The sequence below is a fragment of the Saccostrea echinata genome, unplaced genomic scaffold, assembly GCF_033153115.1.
Source record: "Saccostrea echinata isolate AGI-Se365-2 ecotype Australia unplaced genomic scaffold, CSIRO_AGI_Sech_v1 ptg000054l, whole genome shotgun sequence".
NCBI lineage: Eukaryota > Metazoa > Mollusca > Bivalvia > Ostreida > Ostreidae > Saccostrea > Saccostrea echinata.
Window position 1 is genome coordinate 15,345,605 of NW_026889803.1, and position 20,272 is coordinate 15,365,876.

The window sequence follows — 20,272 nt, forward strand, 5'->3', positions numbered from 1 at the left end:
TGTTCCCATCCCTGTTTGTGGAGTCAAAAACCAATATTATACAGAATTAGAATCGGAACAAAACTGTAAGAGGAGTAGCGTTCAGAAAGGATTTCGCAGAAATTTCTATTTTTAGTAACCGTGGCATGATGTATCTTGGTATAGTGTTCTTGTGCACCAAGTTCTATTTAAATCTGACCAGCTATAGGAGGAGTAGCGAAATTTGTTTAAACAGACACCTTACCAACTCCTCTGATCTTTAATCAGTAGAGGTAAAAATATCCAAGTTACTAGGTTTGCATCAAAATGGTCATTTAAGGAGGCTCTAAAAGGTATTAGAGAACAATCACTATTGATTACTTACATTTATTAGATAGAATATACTGGCAAAAAAAGGTATTCAATACCTCATCTTGTATAATGTAAAGACCGAATAGTTTAATCTATTTTACATTTCATTATTCACTGTAGATTCCCATATAGTCTACCTTACTTCTTAGGGGAGATCACTCTTACAACATAAAACTTCCAGGGAATTAGAAATCTGTGTGTGTTTCTAATATTAAATATGTTGACCTTTGACCATGATCTGAAAAACTATAAACCTGCGTCTTGAAGACACTGTCTTCCTCTAATCACCCCCAATCTATGTGATAAATATGAACACTTTAGGCTGAAAGGTACAGTATTCATGTTATCCAACAGTCAGTTTGTTCAGCTTCAGTTTGTAGTGTAGTAAACAGTCCCCAAAATATATTTTGGAGTCATTTGGTCCTAACATGCAAGGCACTCATGTTATCCTAAAATAAATTGTTTGTTCAGCTCAAGGTGACTATGCAACAAACTGAGGCTTGAAAAACAGCTTTCATCAGATTGGTAAAAATTTGCACCTTTTCTCTGGGCCCACCATAGATAAAAAACATCTCAATAATAGGGGTACCTAGCATGAGTGTATAAAGAAAGCAACAAAACCATACAAATATTTATTAAGTAATCTATACATAAAAATTTTCATAAGTCTGCTACCTCATCCAAAAGCATGCCACCAGTTGAACATTACTGAAGAGTTTTTCATTCTGAAAAGTAATAAAAATGATTTTTTTAAACTGATTACAATTACAGTTACACATTTAACACTCAAGGAGCGGATTACAATATCCTCAGGTTACCTGGTTGTTTTAGAGATTAATTACTTCAACTGAGTGACATCATTTATTGCTTTTCCAAATACATTCAAACCTGGTTATCTTGAATTGAATGGAAAAAAAGTTTGAGATATCCAAGGATTTGAGATAACAAAGGTAAAATACTTAAAGAAAAAGTGTTTCGGACTTCCAAATCACTCCGAGATATCAGTGCTTGAGATACGGAAGTTCACCTGTAAATGCGACAAGGGAAGGATTTTTGCAGGAAGCATGCATTTACTTTTATGAGGTTTGCAGTTATTTACTTCTTTGAGTTCTTCATAATAAAACAAATCTAAATCTTATACCTGGTACATGCTTTGCATATTATTTTTTCATTAATGTTCACAATGGACTGTTTTCTCTACTTGTCTTGAATTATGGAAATTTGCTTGATCAATATGCGGACTCAAATTCCCTCTGTTCTTATATGTTAGTCTTTAGAACTAACTTGCTATAGGACTGTAAACCAGATTATATAACTTCAGTGTACTGAAGCTGTAAACAATTTACCTAATATATTTATCAGGACTTGTTAATCTTCGATAAATTCTTCTTGCCAAGTATGCACTCTCAAGAAAACAGCCTGTCCATACTCCAAGCCAAATCAAGTCTCTCTTTTGGAGTTGTCTTTCAAAATCAACTGGTTTATCTGCTCTTTGTCGTGGACGAAGCACTCCATCTGTAAATTCAAGGTTTCAAGGAGTGTTCAGAAACTTGGGAATTTTATTTCTATTATAAAGTCAATCTGACAGAAATTCTATATTATTTCCTCTCACTGTTTAGACTATATGTTTACAGTTGCATCTTAGGATAACAATCGGTTCAAAGTGATATACATGGGCGTAATACCTTTATATCTGTGAATACCAGTATTTAATTTTTTTTTATCTGTCAAATATCTCTGAATATGAGTAAATTATGATATGAAATATTCTTTGTGACAATCAGTTTAATCTCTTTAAATGATTCACTGAAAGTGTGTGTCTATAACCACAGATGTGGAATTTTTATAAGAAAATCAAAATGGTATATTCTTCAAGTACTTGTTGAATGAGAATGTAGAACTGTCAACATTAGATACATAGATACAGCTGATTTTGTACTTCTGATAACTTACCTGGTCTTCTTACTTTTGATGCAATATTTCTTGATGTTGTTTGACTTAACTGGTTTTTCAGAAGGCCAAATAGTCTGCAATGTAAGAACTTCATTGTTAAAGAAATTATTAACACACCAGTAATTTTGTTCTGCTGAATCTAGTCTCTGTTGATATTGATGTTGATTGATCAAATTTTAATTGCTAATAAACCTGTACTTAAAAAAAAGTAAAGGAGGAGAATGGCTTAAATAATTCCCAATTAGCTTTTACATTCTCTTTTGTCGTTTTCGTCTGTTATCCTAAGATGTTTCGCCATGAAGTCGACAAGCAAATCACAGGAGTTCGCAATTTTATCAATAAAGTCAATAAAAATCACTCGATTGACCAAGCCATGAGCTATGCGTTAGCATAGCGAACTGTTCGCTATGCTAACGCATAGCTCATGGCTTGGTCAATCGAGTGATTTTTATTGACTTTATTGATAAAATTGCGAACTCCTGTGAACAAATTGAGTTAAGTATGCAATTCGAGGAAATTCGAGTTAACTGAAGGGCATTATGCTTTGCTTCGTATTACTGAGGTTAAAGTGGTCTTTATGCAAAGTGTAAATTTCAGTGTCAATATCTGAAATATACGTTATTATATTTTATGCAATAAATGATACACGGAAATAGAGGAAAAAGACTAAAAAATACCTTGTCCTCGAATTCATTTTTTCCCAACAGGCCAGGGGAACTAGCCCTGGAGGAGAACCAGTTAAAATGAAATCAATCGTACCTGGTGTCATTCGACATGAAAAAATGTTCTTAAGCATTGGTTTATTTGTCCATAAAACAAATACACTCGCTGACATCAGTTCATTTTCTCTACTTAAATCGATTATTATCCTATCCATAAAACAAGAGGTCCAGGGGCCACATCGCTCACCTGAGCACTTTGGATGAGAAAAAGCAGAAATCGGTTCAGTTTTGAAAAAGTGTTTCGGGGGGGGGGGGGGGGGGGGGGATTTGTTTGATTTGAATCTACCCTTCTGAATTAATATGACACATAATGGCTTTGCTGTTCTTCAGAAGAAGATTTTTATTGATACATCCTTTATATTCCTTTGTATGACTATGATCCCCTGTTATGACTCCTCTAATCTCCTGGGGGTCATGATTTGAACAAATTTGAATCTACATTACCTGAGGATGCTTTAATATTATTATGACCAATCATGGCTTTGCTGTTCTTGAGAAGAATTTTAAAGATTTTTCCTATGTATTCCTATGTAAAATTTTGATCACCCAATGTGGCCCCACACCCTACCCTGGGGGTCATGATTTGAACAAACTTGATTCTACACTACCTGAGGATGCTTCCATATAAATATGACCAATCATGGCTTTGCTGTTCTTGAGAATAAGATTTTTTCCTATGTATACGTATTCCTATGTAAAATTTTGATCACCCATTGTAGCCCCACCCTACCCCCGGAGGGTCATGATTTGAAAAAACTTGAATCTACACTATCTGAGGATGCTTCCAAATAAATATGACCAATTATGGCTTTACTGTTCTTGTGAAGCAGATTTTTCCTTTGTATCCCTATGTAAAACTTGATGGCCCATTGTGGCCCAACCCTACCCCTGGGGGTCATGATTTGAACAAATTTTAATCTACACTACCTTAGGATGCTTCCATATAAATATGACCAATCATGGCTTTGCTATTATTTAGAAGATTTTTAAAAGATTTTCCCTAGTATGTATTCCTAATACCAGGTATGTCAAAATTTGATCACCAATTGTGGCCTCACCCTACCCCTGGGGGGCATGCTTTGTACAAACTTGAATCTACACTACCTCATAATGATTCCACATAAGTTTCATATTTTCAAGCACAGTGGTTCTTGAGAGGAAGATTTTTAAATGATGCCATTAACTTCCCCCAAATTCATAATTATCTCTCCTTGGAAGAAGGCATGGCCCTTCAAACAAACTTGAATCCCTTTACCCAAGGATACTTTGTAGCAAGTTTGGTTGAAATTAACCCAGTCATTCTTGAGAAGAAGATGAAAATGTGAAAAGTTTACGACAACAACGACAATGCCGACGAAAGACAAAGGACAATTATTGATCAGAAAAGCTCACTTAAGCCTTTGGTTCAGGTGAGCTAAAAAGTTGCAAGGCAGACCTCTGCGTGGGGTGGGGTTAGGGGTGAGAGACACGAGGGAAATCCATGAGCTCATCGGCTCACCCACCCTCACCCCCTCTGTTTAGCTAGTTTTTGTTTGTGTGTGATTGTTTTTTTTCAATCTTTCTTTGCTTGTCAAAAATTTCTACGACAATTTTTGAGTGGATATGACTCCCCTGACCTCCCTTTTCAACATTGTTCAAGGAAAAATTCTTGGATCCTTCTTTGTGAAAGGGCATATGAAAATATTATTAATTTAAACTACCATACCATAGGGGCTTAAAATTGGTTTCTGAGGCTGAGGATGGTTATTTTGTTCATTTTTTTTATGTTTGTCTTGATTGAAATAAGAAGTTTTAAAATATGAAAATTGCTGAAATTATCAATTTTTGGAGAAAAAAAAAAATGTATTTCAATATAGTTTATTTTTTTCAGGAAATAATTTAGCTAGTCAAAAATAAAGTTGATCATGACCTTGGTTCCACTAGAAATAGATTATAAGTGGCTTATCAATTCCATGGTTTAAAAATATACCTAAGGTCAAGAATAGTTAGGTATTCATTATGTTATAAACATCATATCAATTCACTGTGTGAAAAAACTGTGTTCAATTTGCGCGGAAACACGTACTTTCTAGTGCCTTTTCTTGTGACAATGTCCCCTGCTTTCACTGAAGTGTGGAATATCATTATTTGGGTCTGTCCGTCCATCCTTTTTGTGTGTAACACTATCGTTTCCAGACGATATCTCAAAAGCTTTTGAGCTTTTGCAATAAAATTTTATATCACAACTCCTTATGACCATTTGAAAGAACAATCCAATTGATGTTGATGTCAAAAGGTTAAAGGTCAGAAATTCATACATTATGTCTGCCTGTAAGACTATTGTTTTTGGATGATAACTCAAAAAGCCTAAAAAGCTTTTGGAATGAAATCTTATATCACAACTCCCTGTGGTCTTGAGTAGACCCCAGTTGATTAAATTTTGAGATCAAAAAGATCAAAAGTTAAGGTAAAATTTTCACACATTGCAAATAAAATGGTTTCCCAATGAAAACTTGTTTTCTTTGAGCTTTTGCAATAAAATTTTATATCTTAACTCCAACTGACTTAGAGAAGACCCCTATTGATTTTGAGGTCAAAAGGTCAGAGTAAAAAAATTTTATCTTGCATAAAATGGCTTCCTGGTTATAACTTTAGTTCTCTTTCAGGTTTTACCAGTGAACTGATTTTGAGGTAAAGACCAAGGTCACAGTCATACATTGCATACACAGACTTTAGTTGTTTGTTAGCTTTGGCAATGAAAATTAAGGTCAAAAAATTTCTTAGTGATAAAGCTTTATACATAAGATCAATACCCAATGATCCTAAGTGACAAGTTTGTGTACATCCTTCGTTTAGTAGGTTCACGGATGTTTTTCTCAGGTGACTTAACTATAATAGATAAACATCGAAAGGGTTTATCCTACAGTTTTAATTATAAAAACATTTTCTAGATTATACAAAAGTAAATAACTTTGCATTCAAAACTTATGATACAGAATCACATAAGTTGAATGCATAAAATCAATGCACATGTAATTTGCATTTCAATACAATGTAAATCAATATATCATTTTTGTATAATCACTGTCATTTCATGATACAGTTAATGTGCATACATGTATATACATGTACTAGTAATACATTATACTCTAACCATAAAACATTGAAAATATAGAAATTCATCAATTCATTACTGTGTTGCACTGTGTCAACAATTTTTTATTTGTGTAAAACCTTTCTTTGACAGCAGTGCTGATTTATGTGTGACAGTAATGAACATGTACAGAGTACTTTAAAACAAAACAAATGGATTTCATTTTGAGGAACAGTTAGTTTTTAATACTGGAATTTCAAAATAAACAAAAACAAAACAAAACAAAAAAAACAAACAAAAAACAAAACAAAAAAACTGTATATTTAGATTTCTGTCACTTACTGTCCAAGGTTAAAGGTTAAAGATCCAAATTTTTCAAAAGTTATGTCCCTTGGACACCATCCATTGCATTCTCAAAGTAGGCTTTGAAACTTTCTGGTTTTTAATTATTGTTGTCATTTGGCATAAAAATGTCACTTGCATCTTGTATTTTGATTTCCCCAGGATGGGGCTACCAATGTATTGAAAAAAATTATAAAAGAATGTTAATTTATTGAAGTACATGTACCCCTAAATGTTTAGAAGCATAAAGAAGAGAAATACTGTTTTCTTTCTTCTTTTTTATTTTTTTTACTTTTCAGTAGACTTTGGAAAGGGACATAATTCAATTTACTTTTTGCTAAGTGTGAATTAAACTACTGTGTTGATTTAGACTCTTTAATACCTCATTTATGATATACATGTAATTTTCCATCAAATACCACTTGCAGAATAATGCATCTCAACAGCTCCCTTAATGCATCAGTTTATCAAACATTCATATAGTTAAAGATCAAAATATCTTGCACAAAATTATATTAAAATAAATAGTTCTATAATCAAGAAAGTACTGTATAAAATGTAATAATTATTGGTAATGATAAAAAAGGGAAACATGTCTGTCCAGGTGAATATCATCTAATGGTGATGACGGAATGTAGACAAATCCTCTTCAATTATTTACTGCTTGGCAGCCAGAGCCATTTTCCTCCTCTTTGATGCCACAAATATTGACCAGACTAAGGCTAGCACATTTCCAAATAAAACACGATACTGAAAAAGAGCCAGTTAGATCATAAATGCTTTCTATAAATCAAACTTGATCTATTTTTTTACTAAGAGAAGTTAAATCAGAAATATTGAACCCCTTTGGGCTTTCTGATACATGTAAGACGCTCATTATATATGAACAAATTTAATCTTCACTTCAGCAATAATTATTTTCATGAAAACTAACAGAAGCTTTTTTTTGATAATTTTGTCATTAATTAATGCATGTACAACAGAACATTATAAATTTTACTTCAATACTATAATTAAACATTGGAGCATATCAGATCTAGCTGCAATAGTGTAGCCCATTAATTTTTTTTTGGTGGTGGTGGTGGTTGTTGGGGGGGGGGGGGGCTACAATTCTTGAAAACATCAGATACAAAAAAAGTAGAGGGCTTATGTTTTTGCAGCTATATCAGATGTAGTGTAAGGAAAAACACATGAAATATGTTGCATGTTTACCTTTGGTGGCACATAATTGATATTCACATATTGAAACACTGTCCACACCTGAAGATTTAACTTATAGACTGGCCAGAATGATTCCTTTATTCTGGCTATGGCTGCATGATGTCCTTGGCCCTATTAATAAAATAAGTTGCATTAAAAATAAAATATTCCATATAAACATAAAACTCATTTTGCTACAGATACATGTTAGTTTATATATACAAGTCAACTGATTTATGGTTGATATGGCTTTTAATGTGACATATACAGACACTTCATTTTTCTCATGTGCAAGATAATATATTTTTTTAAAATTATTTGCATTATATTATTTGCAATGTAACTTTCTGACAACAAACAAATTCAGTACTCATGACTTATTTGTGTAATCCTGAGCCCCTTCAACATGTTCAAGTAAATTAATAATCTTTATTTCATCTTACCTCTAAAATTGTGATCACATATAAAAACAGCAACAGGAATGGTGGGGCAAAAACCAGTCTGTCCACAATAACTCGCTTGATACCATCAAGAGTTGTTTTTTCTTTCTTTGGTGGCATAATTTTGTCCAGCAGGATGTAAAATTTGTGAATTAAGGGACCACTAACCACAAATCTACAAAATACCACATTCAGCTATAGAGTCTGCATAAGAGAAATATCCAATTTATATACAAAATGGGTGCAGTAACAATTAACATCAGCTGAGTCTAGTCTCTTCTCCATTTTGAAATATGAAGGCCATTCAAAAAATATACAGACTTAATTGTCAAATCTTTTCTACTTAACGTCATGCCACAACCAAATTTAGAAGACATATTTTAACAAATAATCCAATGATGTGAATAAAAAATTCAAATAAATCATGATATATTTCAAAATCTAAAATTAAAAAGTCTGAAAAAGGGTCATTCAGCATGAAAAAAATCAATAATTTGCAAACACTGTATATTGTATAAAGTCAATTTAAATTCAAATTGAGAATTGTTACATCATTTTATATGCCATATTGGGACATATTATATTGCTTTATTAAAAAGAAATCAATTGCAAAGACAGTTAATTCTCATTGAAAAAGGCAAAAAAGATGACAACATTGGCTCCCATCATGGAGCAGTGAGTGGCGATACAATTATGTGTTGCACTCTGGAAAACTTTAAAAGGAACTGAAAATGCTAGAGAAAGAAAGAAACATGTCAAAAGTGAGTCACGTTTTTGTGTATTTAAAATGGCAGATGCAGGCGGTTTATTAGTGGTAGAGACTGTATCAGAGGATAGTAGGCCTGTGAGGAAACAGATTATCAGTAAAAATCTGGTCCAAAGAACACCACATATCAACATTGGAATTTTAAAAACAAAATGTCTTGAAAGTTTCTCAAAAAATACACATACTACACTTCACACACAGTCTGTGGTGCCTTACCAATCCAAGAAAAAGTGTTTCTAAACCACTTATAACAACTGTTCAAGTAGCATAATAAGTTTTTCAATGTTTTTTAAAATTTTTTAACCACTTTCGATGGTGTTCTTTGGACCAGATTTTTACTGATAATCTGTTTCCTCACAGGCCTACTATCCTCTGATACAGTCTCTACCACTTATAAACCGCCTGCAGCTGCCATTTTAAATACACAGTCTGTGGTGCCTTACCAATCCAAGAAAAAGTGTTTCTAAACCACTTATAACAACTGTTCAAGTAGCATAATAAGTTTTTCAGTGTTTTTTAAATTTTTTAACCACTTTCGATGGTGTTCTTTGGACCAGATATGTAATAATGTACTCATATGGTATTACATATTGATTTTAAAATTAAGGTAACATAAGTTCCATTTCATTGATTGGAATGAAACTTCACATATCTCCAAAATAAATATGTTTACATATGATCATGTGTTGATCTTAAATCTTTTACAAATAAATAATATGATGTAGAATGACATTGTTCATCCATTTCTTGAATAATTCTTTTAATATGCTACGTATTTACAAGTATAAAGCATATCCCAAATCTCCCAGTGCACCTTCCCCTAAGCCAATATAAATTCAGATAATTCTATGGATGGATGTAAAAGTGTTTAAACTAAAGAATGATAAATGTATATATGGATAGATATTAGTAATTTTTCAGTTTCCCCACCCTACCCCATCCATGGTGAAAATATCCATGCAAAAAACTATCTTAGCAGTTAACATATGCCAATGATTGATGATATTAATCTTATATAACTGAAATAAGTTAGAAACAATTACCCAAATGCTGCATACGCTGCCACACTTCTCCATACAATTTTGCCTCCATTCTGAGGATTGGGAACGATCAACTGCGAGGCAAGACTTCCAATTGATGCAATGACACCACTGAAGTTTCAATAAACATAAGCATCTATTTAGTACATGTAAAACTGGACTTGATACATGCATCCCTTTACATTTCAACATCGAAGATGATATCTTTTATCAGAGACATATATACCAGAGATTGGAAACAGTTCAAACTCACAAGATCTAACAGTCCCGGTTGTTTACTTTTTCAAATCTTGACTACTTTAAATCACATAAATCTTTAAAATTATCAAGGATAATGAATTACAAATTTTAATTTATATTAACAAACCATTCAGAACATTATATTTTCATAATTTTCTGTGCATTTCTGTGCGACTTAGTCGAGGGGAGACTGCCGGCCACCCGGCAGGCTGGGCCCCTCGACATGGCTGCACCGACCACCTGCCGAGCTGGTCGAGGGAGACTGTATTTAATCTAGTAACTAAGGAGAAATCTGAAGTTGTAACAGGTGACTCATGGTCGGCCATATCACCCTGATTTCGCCAACTTGTGATCATTGACCTCTTAAATTTGTCTGGTTTGCTTTTCATAATTAATATATCATGTATATAGTTTTAAAACTTTACAAATCATATAACCATATGTAATAAAATTAATGTCAATTTAACATAAGATAGAAATAGTGGGTACACAACCAATAAAGAGTAATTATTAGGATAATGCCGGGACCTTCATGTACTTCAGAAAATAAGCATATTAATGGCAGAGTTGGAAATCTCTGTTATTTATGTCTCTGCATTTATGTAGGTTGACAATCTTAAAAATTTACATCAGAGAAAGTGAAAGTACAGTTGTCCAGCGTTGATTAAAGCTTATGAAATCATTATTTAATTTTTTTTTTTTTTTTGAAAGTTTAACCTTGTGGAAATATATTGACCTTAGATATAGCTTAATGATGTCTTAAATATCTATATAGAATAAATTCAAAGTAGATGCTGAGTGGTTTTCCTATGTACATGCAAAAGTTTCAACCTTGTTACAGCTTTTGTCAACAATGGTTTAGTATGCAGAGCCTTGAGGTAAGCAGCGAGGGCCTTCTCCAGTGGATTCTGGTCTCCTTTGTCTTTACTTAGGCTCATTTTTCTTGCGTTCGGTGTCTGTGTTAAAATTACGTGAGTTATCAGCGTTCCTCTTTTCGCTCATTCCCGTTTCTGACCTCTCATGGGCGCAGACATGTTACATCTCGGAAAATCTCGCAATTGACTTCGTTTGGTATACCTCTCGAATTATCATTGAATTATAAAGAAAAAACTAAGGAAGTTCCGTATTAATTTATTTGGTCAGCCATTGCAGTAAAAATTGTTTTTTAGACGAGGATGAAAATCGTGTATTTTGTTCATGTTTCTTCGTTTTCGTTGGAAAATCAGACATGCTTGCCATCTTAATTTTCGTCTTTACAACAGGGATAGATTCAGGTTGGTATAGACTTCGAACTGTTCAATGATTTTTAGTAACATTGCAACTAACAACAGTAACAGAAAACGTTTGTCTTTTTTTCTAATCTTGACATATGAAAAAAGGTTGTAAGTATGTATTTAGAATAATCTGTGAGAATTCTTTTCTTGACTTTATGTATACTTGGACTTGTTTGAAAGCTGAAAATTTTCCCTGATAAAAAAGATATACCTATTCATCAATACTGAATATTCAAGCAGTTACAATGTATTGAATATTTAACATTGTATTTCATTCATTCATGCATTTCACAAAGACTTATACAACAGCAAACGTTTTTAAGAAGTTTTAAATTCACAACTATGCGATGACATATAATTATGCCTTACTGACATGGCAGGAGATCTAATATGTTGATGATATAACCGTTGGGGCAGGCACAATTGTGTACTATTGGATAGCCTACCTTTTCAATTTTAACTGACATCCACCTATTCAAACAGCATGAGATATTTGGAAGGTCTAGAATGAGACTTCACATGGTGTCGTATGTTAGTAAACTTGGTCGCATATTTCCATAATGAAGTCTGAAATGTGCAATTTTTAACAAAAAAACGTTTTAATCTACTATCTGCAACATCCTTTAAATTGAAGTTAGTTTATTTGTTATTTGTAAACTTTTGTTTGGTTATAGCAAGAATTTGTTTGGGTGCCATATGCAATTTATGGAGCACAAGGTTTACAGGGGAAACGAATTCTATTGTGCAGATAGTCTGAATTTTCTCTTCACCTATGTGTTACTTTAAAAATTCACAGTGACTAGTGGCACTTAACACCGCTCTCTATAATTACATTTATAGTAGGGCTGTCACGGTTCCAAAATTTTTTCGGGTCGGGTCGGTTCTGTAAATTTTCGGTTTGGGTTTCGGGTTTTTGGGTTCGGTTATTTACATCTATTTTAAACCTTAATTTCATGAATTTAACTTGAAAAATCTTTATTTGTTACATTAAATTTACATTGAAAACAAGTCTTAACCATGCGAACGTCTAGACATCGGTGTGTAGAACTACTTGGCCTACTATTAGCCACAACCTGACTATTCCTGCTCGTATTGATAATTATCTAATACTTCTGTGACAAGTGTTTTGTCATAGGAAGAAGTAGATTTCAGTTGTGATGTTTATTTATCACTGTTATCGCCATCATTCCTTTGATTTCGACGCCATTTTTTGTATTGAACAGACTCTAATATATAAACCAGACCTGAACCGAAATCCGGAAAAATGGAACCGAAACCAAACTGAACAACTTGGACCACTGTTCTCGGTTATTTCGGGTACTCGTGACAGCCCTAATTTATAGCATCAAGTTCTGTCATATTTACATCACAGGGCACCTTTTAATACAAATATATACACTGATAGGCAGTACAATGTATCATGATATATGATACATTGATAAAAAATTGAAAACAGTATTGCTGTACTCTACACTATGCTGTACTAAGGGATGGATATATATTGCCTTATTGTTGCACCTCTAAAGATAATATTTATTTGCATCACATTAGCATTTACTAATAGGTCAAATGTCATTATGTGTAAAGGTTTATAGTCTCCTTGTAAGATTTCTTCCAATTTTCTCAAGATAGTAGCAGTTCAGTTAAGTAATAGGGGTTAATTTTCATTTGATTCTTAATATACTAAAGCACTGAAATCGATTTGTCAGAGTCAGTGATAAGTAGTACGTTCTTGCTCTCTCTTGGTCATTAAAATCTCATTCAGTTGATTGATATATGTCTAAAGGAGCGTTCAGATTGACTCCAAACCTGTTGAATACAGTGAAGTTCCGGGTTGGGCAATAATACTGTCATTCCAGTACGGTGCATTACATATGAGAAAAGCATTGTTTTACGATTACATTTATGTTGCTTAGTACTCTGAATAAAAAGGTGTAAAATGAATTAAGATGTGCCAGTTGAATGTGAAGAACTATTGTCAAAATTTCAAAATGAAATAAGGTAATAATTTTGACAATTTTCAAGTAGTGCTGATGCAGAAACATGTAAAAGTGTCAGACAAAAAGTTCAAGTTTTTACCAGCAAAGAAAACTCTTTCAATTGGCATATTCAGAGAAATATTGCTAAAGCCATAACATAGTTGATTATCTATTAAATTCAAGAATATACTTGAGAAATTTGTTTTCTGTAGTGTAACAGTCTACTGACCTCAGAAGGTCATATTATCCATCAGCACACATCAGTATGAGTTACTACGTCTATATGGGAGTAAGATAAGATGAATCTAGGTCAGCAAAGATTTTATTAATTAATATGACAAAAATCATTGCATCATATATTTTTCAAATGATTGGGTACTATATAGCAAAGTAGGTTAGTAACTTAGTATACATACATATTTAATTTACTTCATATATGTGTGTTATTAGAATGGTAATTTTTAAAGGCAACAAATCCATGAAATATGAATCATTTTTGATGAGACTATGGTAATGATGTAAAGTAATTTTGAATTCAGATCAGGTGGTAATTCATGATTCTGGACTTTTAACATGTATTGCTATTAGGGGTGTAACGATATACTGATATACCTGCATACCGTGATACACCAAGAAATTGTACTGTATCATGATTAAAAAAAACATGAATTATACCTGTGTATCACGATACATAACATTTTAGGAGCTGTTTTCATTGTGTTCAGAGCTAAGTATTAAATGTTACATAATGTATTTGTGAACTTGAGGAAATAGTCTACAACTTTTATCCTTCCACAGTGTAATGGAGAGGTCCTCATTTAAGAACAGAGACATGCAAATTATATTAAAAATATGAAAAGGTGAAATATCATGATATGAATTAAGATATAGTCCCACTGTATCATTATATTTCACAGTAAGCTCTAGTTGTATCATTATAACCCTAAATTCACTGTATGTATCAACAACCAGCAATTCCCACAAACAAGAGGACAACAAGATGAGCATATGGCATTTTTATCACCTCGCTCTACTACTAAGTCCCACATTCTTTCTCATACATGTATTATGCTGGTGCTTCAGGTAGCCTTGTCCAATGCTGGCATGAAGTCCAGTGTTCAAGTGCTTCTGATAAAAAAATATTTAGATAACTAAAACAATGGCCTGTGTAAACGGTGGAACTTGAAGAGGTTACTTCAAAATGAAATGAAATTCATATATGACATATATGTACGTGTACTATTTTTCTCTCCTCTAATAGACAAGCTTTGGTTTTGTTGGAGGTGTACAAGTTCAAATTAATTTTGATATTTGAAAAAAATTAACAAAGGACAAAATGTACAGTAATGTGAAAATTTGTATACTAGTATATACATATTAAGTGTTTAGAGGCTATTTCATCCTATTTATATTAAAAAAAAAGCTTTGTCCATCAATCATTCTAGTATAAATGTTAATCAAACTGTCTTTGTAAACTTAACTGCATGTAATGTAATTATGCAAATTTTAAATACCACATATTTGAGATAAACTGCATAATAAATTTTATCATGTAAAATATTTACCATTAGTTTCGTATTCTAATTTCATTTGAAATCAATGGGTCTTTTATTCTCTTATGCTGCCAAGTTAAATTATTTTGTGGCTAGCAGTTGCTGCAGAGTTTACATTAAAAAGTTAATTTTCTCCCTTTAATAGAAGGCCTTATTATTGGTTTAAAGTTGAGATGACCTGATAAGATTATGGTTGAGTAACATGTTTGAGATAATTAACTCCTGTCCTAGCAAGCTTTGGTTCTGTATCTCTGTTATTTAATCAGAAAGATACCACACAAAGGACTCAGTTACCCATCTACAAGAATTCGGCCATTATCTGTATACTGTATACTGTGTCCAAGATTGCCCAGCCCAGACCTACTAAGTCTCCAAATGGGAGGGATAAAGATTTTTGGCCAACTTTTCACTGATCCAAGATTGATATCTCAGGATAACAAATTGGAATTGTGACCACTTAATATATTTTTATATTAAGAAGCATATAATGAAGTCTATTTATTGTAGCTTGAAAAATTAAGTTACAGTCACACATTACAGAGACATATTTCTTTTGTGAAAAGAAAAAAGAACAAAAGAGTTGGACAGGGTGGTTAAGAAATGAAGTTATAGAATGGACATATTAGGCAAGTGATTTAGTGAGAAGAAAACTTTTGAATTACCCTCTGGAACTGTTTACTTCTTATAAAAGGAAGATTAGGTGGAGTTGTTGAGAAGATATTGCTTAAAAAATTCTGACAGCTGAAAGCATTTGTAGTTAGGAGACAGAAGTTTACAAAAATGTCATTAATTCGTAAGTAAAAATTGTATTATAAGGTTTACGAAATCATTTAAATTTTATTTTTTATTTTATTATTATCGAATTCTGTATATGATAAGGCGTATTTAAAAATTAATTTCTAAAATTTTGAAGAAAGAAAAATGGAAACCACTGTCGTTTGTTAAATTGTCATAAAAATGAGTTGAAGACACTTAAGGTATAGGCCATTCCACTATGACTTTATATATTTTAATTTTATTAACCCAAGCAGCCATTGAACTTGTAATGATTAAATGAGACATCATTTTAAGTTTATTATTTTACCAAAAGTGTAATAGGTCATTACAGATATGACACTTGAGGACTTAAAATCATAAGGTTAGTTGAACTCTTGCTGAAATGGATATTCATCATATACCTGTTGATTCATTTATGGATGGTAGTCAAGATGTTTTGGAAAGAGTAATTAATCATACAATAAGAAAGGAGAATTGACAGTGAATGGTCCAGTGAATATCATGTATAGCTAACAACTTAACCTTTGATAACATACAAAAATTATTAGCCAGGAGAAAATCGCAAACTCAAATGTTTTACATCTTTTTATTTATTTTTTTTTTTCAATTTTTTTGATTGCTATTTCACTGTTTATATTTGGGAGCAAATAACATGATATACTAAAACATACATTCCCATTGACTATTTAACTGGCTCTTTAAGAGCCCTCTATACACAATCTAATTAAAATTATATAGCCTCTATACACTGCACACTAAAGAGAATTCATGGTACATGTATTTTTATGCAGTTAGAGTGGTCTGCTCTTACATCTAAAATATAAATATATTGAAATCCAAAGTTTATTACTCAATTGGTAATAAATACAAGCATTCTTAGTATTTCATTTTGACTCTTAGTAGATGAATTAATAAAATGCTTTATAATTGATTGTTGCAGTTAATTAACTACATTTTACTTGTTTTTCAGCCATATCTGAACTAAAATGCACAGACTATGCTGGAAAAGAAATTCCAAATGGTCAAGTTTATCAACCCAAAAATGATCCCTGTTACCAGTGTACATGTAGTAATGGGTTCCCCACCATGTGCAAGTCAGTGTCTTGCATTCCTCCCACTGGCTGCCATAACCCTGTCATGATAGAGGGAAAATGCTGCGCATTCCGTTGTGATGAGGATAACAGTGGGGGACAAGGAAACTTCCCTACTGTCAACTCCACTGACCCTACCAGAAAAAATAATGACAATGGTTAGCTTTTTCATCCCCCTTTTAGCATGGGAGGGATCCAAATGATTTTTTTTTTTGGATAAAATTACTTCTCAATATCAAAGTACATGCATAACCTATGTAATGTGAGGGACAAGTTGAGTTTTCAATCTTTTTAATTGTTGTTAATTGAAAAACTATTCATCTAAAATTCTAGAAATTTAATTGCATATCATGTAACTGTGCTCATAGTGTGACTCAAAATTACAGGGAGCAGTGATAATATGACCACCCTGGGTCTGAGACTGGTGGCAAGTACTATCACCTCATTTCTGGTACTTGCTCTTCTTCTCTTCATGGGTCATCGCCTCCGACAACGAAGACTTCTTCAAGCCATGCGTCGTAAGTATTGGGTTTTCAAAGTTCTATGTTCTTAAAAGCATCAAAGAATTTCAGATGCACCATTTTTTATTTGTTTTAAACATGAATACTAACAAAAGCATTCGGTATATATCTTAAATAGTTGGAGTTATACAAAAGGAGATATTTTTGTGACCCACAATGAATATAGATGAGGTAGTGAGGCATATAGTATTTGTCATGTCCATCTTTCTCTGTCATTCCATTTGTTCTTTCTGTCCATCCATCACATTTTGCATTTTCTCAGTTTCAGAGAAACTATATTTTTACTAAATTGGCTATAAAAAGGTACAAAAGGTATCAGTTCTGATATGAAAAAAAAGAAAATTATTGATTTATTCCTTCTTTTGTCAAATTTTACTTCTTAGACCAGACCGAAGAAGCAAGTACATTTTAAAACATTTCTTTTCGTGTTGAAATTACAGATGTGCCATTTGGCAGGGAGAAGGAATCTCTATGAAATATCAAACATAAAAAATGCATGCTTAAGTAATGCAATGTAAGTTGTGTAATGCTTTTGATATTATTTTCAGGATACAGAGACAGTCGACGGCGTGAGAGGCTTGATGAAGGAGATGTTGACAGCTTTTCACCAGAATTCTTTGGTTTTGAATGCCCCTCTTATGATGACCCACCCCCTCCTTACACCCCTCCAAAACCCCCTGATCAAGAGTTCCCAAGGGAAGCTCCCCCTCCTTATGAAGCAATAGAAAGTTCAAACAATAATAACAATGCATCATCACCATGCCCTAATAACAACAACAACATAGGGTGTCAGACTTCACCACATACAGTGCAAGGTACTGATACTTCACTAAGTGGCAGAGGAGCAGAACACATATCCACTCTTTCACATTCTTGCAATCAAATTGTGCAAAGACATCATTCTCTACCAGGGTATTCAGAGCATGACCCAGAGTCTTCCCATTCTAGGGGTTGTGAAAATCAAAGTGACAGGCATGGGAATTTTAGATTCTCTCTTCCTTGGCTACGACAGAACAGACAAACACAAAGGGGTACTCAGACACTTCCAACATACAACAGACACACAGACCAAGTGAACTTTTCTCCTGATTTGTTAGAACTGTGGGAGGATACTTCCACTGCAACCACCACTTCAGAGATCCAAGACCGGTCTAGATTTCCATCATCTGGTGGCAGATGCATGCAACCAGCTCATATTTCAGAATTAAGTGACACTGATGATCTGTCAACAGAGAGTGGTACTCAAACTGATCAGTATGTCCAAACTAGCCGCCACAGCTATGGTTGTTTGCCAGCAGTTTCTACTTTCAATTCTAACAGACCTCACCCACCTCCAAGGAGGGAAAGCAATGCAGGTCATGATGTTTCCTCTTTGGATGAAGTGAGCTTCCATGGGAGTGAGACAAGGAGTGTTGGTGTCTCCCATTCCTCTTACAATAACTCAGCTGAAGCCAGCAATGACCAGTGTGTTGGAGCTACTAACATCTTAGAAAATGATTCTGTTTTGGAAGCAGAAGACAATAGAAGGAAATTAGAACAAATTCATGACTCTCAAAATCTTAGAATTTTGAGGTTGTCTAAACTTCTACAGCAGTCATCAGATTCTTCTGAATCTGCTTGTGGCCATTCATGCTTGAATAGTTATCCAAATATTCAAAAATCACAGTCTACCCATTCTGGTTTGTCCATCTGCTCAGAGACTGGTGAAAAGAAACTGTCTGTTGTAGAAGAGAGTGCCCTCAGTAATGATGTTCAGTATCCATGTTCTGGAAGAATGCCATCAACATTGACCAATGCAGACACTCCATCATGTTGTGGAATCTCGGATAACTGTGGCTCAAGTGATTGTTCATCCATTATGATGCCCTGTGCTCACGGCAGATGTTCATGTGAAAGTAGTGCAAGGTTCACTCCTATATCTCAACCAAATCGTTCATTTTCACCACAAAGTGTATCATCGTTTGAAAGAAACAATAATTCCATATTAAATTCTTCCACATATTCTAGTAACAAAGCCAGCAGAAGAGCAGAAACAGTGTCAAAGAAACAGAAAAGACAGTCAACGCAGTCCAAGTTTTACAATGATCAAAGCAATGGAAATTACAACAGAAACGGAAGATCGTCTTCTGCTCCTCCTAGACAGTTATCTTTCATTGATGAGCTAAAATGTAGGAATAAAAACATTTCTGATAGGTCTCTTGGGCCTTCATCTACTGACTCTAATGGTTGTTCCACAAGTGCTCCCACATGCAATGATAGTTCTGAAATCTGTGATAGTCACTGGCATTCAGCTTCCGTGAAGAGAAACAACAGCTCTGTCTCCCATAAGTCATCTTCCCAAAGTAGTAGCCATAGCAGCCACTCGGGAGATGGCCTCCTCATCTGTCCACGCAAGAAAAAATCTCGCTCAGCCAAACGATGTCGAAGTAAAAAGACTTCTGATAAGAGAAAACCCGTGCAGAACACTGAAACTGAAAACTCAGAAAACAAACAATGTAGTTTGGTCTAAGGTCTGGCCATTTTTATGGACCAGTCATAATTTGTTGTGTGGTTGTTACTGTTAAATAGTTGTAAAAGATAAGTTTCTTGAACCATGAAAACAAAAGTGCTGTGTTACAGTTTACCAAAGTAACCATTTTGTTTGCATTTTATTTTATCATGTATGTTTAACATAGATTATAAATTTTATTCTTTTATTATTCTTCTTTTATTATTATCATTATTTCTTTTTTGCATATGTTTGTAGACCTTTTTATTTACAGTAATCTAGATGGAATTTATTCCCTTTTCATGTTTCACAAAATACAAATCGTTAAAGACTTTCTGCACTGAAACCAAGTTTATTGTTTGACTTTCTAAAAGGTTTAGTTTTAGTTGTACAATTGAATTTTTATGTCAGTTTTGATTTTGATAATTTAATGGAACAATTCACAAATTTTCATTTTTAAGATCCATTGTCAGTTGAATATGT

At 33.4% G+C, this 20,272-nt stretch overlaps 4 protein-coding genes across 4 annotated transcripts in view; 2 read left to right on the top strand and 2 right to left on the bottom strand.

Annotated features, from left to right (window-relative positions):
* The window catches only part of LOC133205829 (uncharacterized), a 115,123-nt gene that overhangs the window by 85,995 nt on the left and 8,856 nt on the right, over nt 1–20,272 (top strand). The window lies entirely within an intron of this gene.
* On the bottom strand, nt 949–3,033 carry LOC133205169 (uncharacterized). The gene is made up of 4 exons (XM_061340916.1): nt 2,961–3,033; nt 2,284–2,357; nt 1,677–1,845; nt 949–1,055 (listed from the first exon to the last, which is right to left on the bottom strand). The coding sequence occupies exons 1-4, from the start codon at nt 2,975–2,977 to the stop codon at nt 1,007–1,009; spliced, it is 309 nt and encodes a 102-aa protein (XP_061196900.1). The 5' UTR covers nt 2,978–3,033; the 3' UTR covers nt 949–1,006.
* On the bottom strand, nt 5,896–11,154 carry LOC133172233 (peroxisomal membrane protein 2-like). The gene is made up of 5 exons (XM_061307082.1): nt 10,938–11,154; nt 9,870–9,977; nt 8,064–8,235; nt 7,633–7,752; nt 5,896–7,170 (listed from the first exon to the last, which is right to left on the bottom strand). Exons 1-5 carry the CDS (start codon nt 11,042–11,044, stop codon nt 7,078–7,080), a joined length of 600 nt encoding a protein of 199 aa, XP_061163066.1. The 5' UTR covers nt 11,045–11,154; the 3' UTR covers nt 5,896–7,077.
* LOC133172232 (hybrid signal transduction histidine kinase A-like) lies at nt 11,238–20,145 on the top strand. Its single transcript, XM_061307080.1, has 4 exons — nt 11,238–11,380; nt 16,660–16,938; nt 17,167–17,298; nt 17,850–20,145. Exons 1-4 carry the CDS (start codon nt 11,335–11,337, stop codon nt 19,808–19,810), a joined length of 2,418 nt encoding a protein of 805 aa, XP_061163064.1. The 5' UTR covers nt 11,238–11,334; the 3' UTR covers nt 19,811–20,145.

Bases quoted from the DNA above. Each gene is read 5' to 3' on its own strand.
- LOC133172233 (XM_061307082.1), bottom strand. From the start codon at position 11,044: ATGAGCCTAAGTAAAGACAAAGGAGACCAGAATCCACTGGAGAAGGCC. The intron at 9,978-10,937 runs GTTGAAACTTTT...TTGAAACTTCAG, and splicing joins TTGACAAAAGCTGTAACAAG to TGGTGTCATTGCATCAATTG. The intron at 8,236-9,869 runs GTAATTGTTTCT...GGTATTTTGTAG, and splicing joins GCAGCGTATGCAGCATTTGG to ATTTGTGGTTAGTGGTCCCT.
- LOC133172232 (XM_061307080.1), top strand. From the start codon at position 11,335: ATGCTTGCCATCTTAATTTTCGTCTTTACAACAGGGATAGATTCAG. The intron at 11,381-16,659 runs GTTGGTATAGAC...CTTGTTTTTCAG, and splicing joins TACAACAGGGATAGATTCAG to CCATATCTGAACTAAAATGC. The intron at 16,939-17,166 runs GTTAGCTTTTTC...TCAAAATTACAG, and splicing joins CAGAAAAAATAATGACAATG to GGAGCAGTGATAATATGACC.
- LOC133205169 (XM_061340916.1), bottom strand. The intron at 1,846-2,283 runs GTAAGTTATCAG...TTGAATTTACAG, and splicing joins ATCAAAAGTAAGAAGACCAG to ATGGAGTGCTTCGTCCACGA. The intron at 1,056-1,676 runs GTAAATTGTTTA...ATTACTTTTCAG, and splicing joins AGTCCTGATAAATATATTAG to AATGAAAAACTCTTCAGTAA.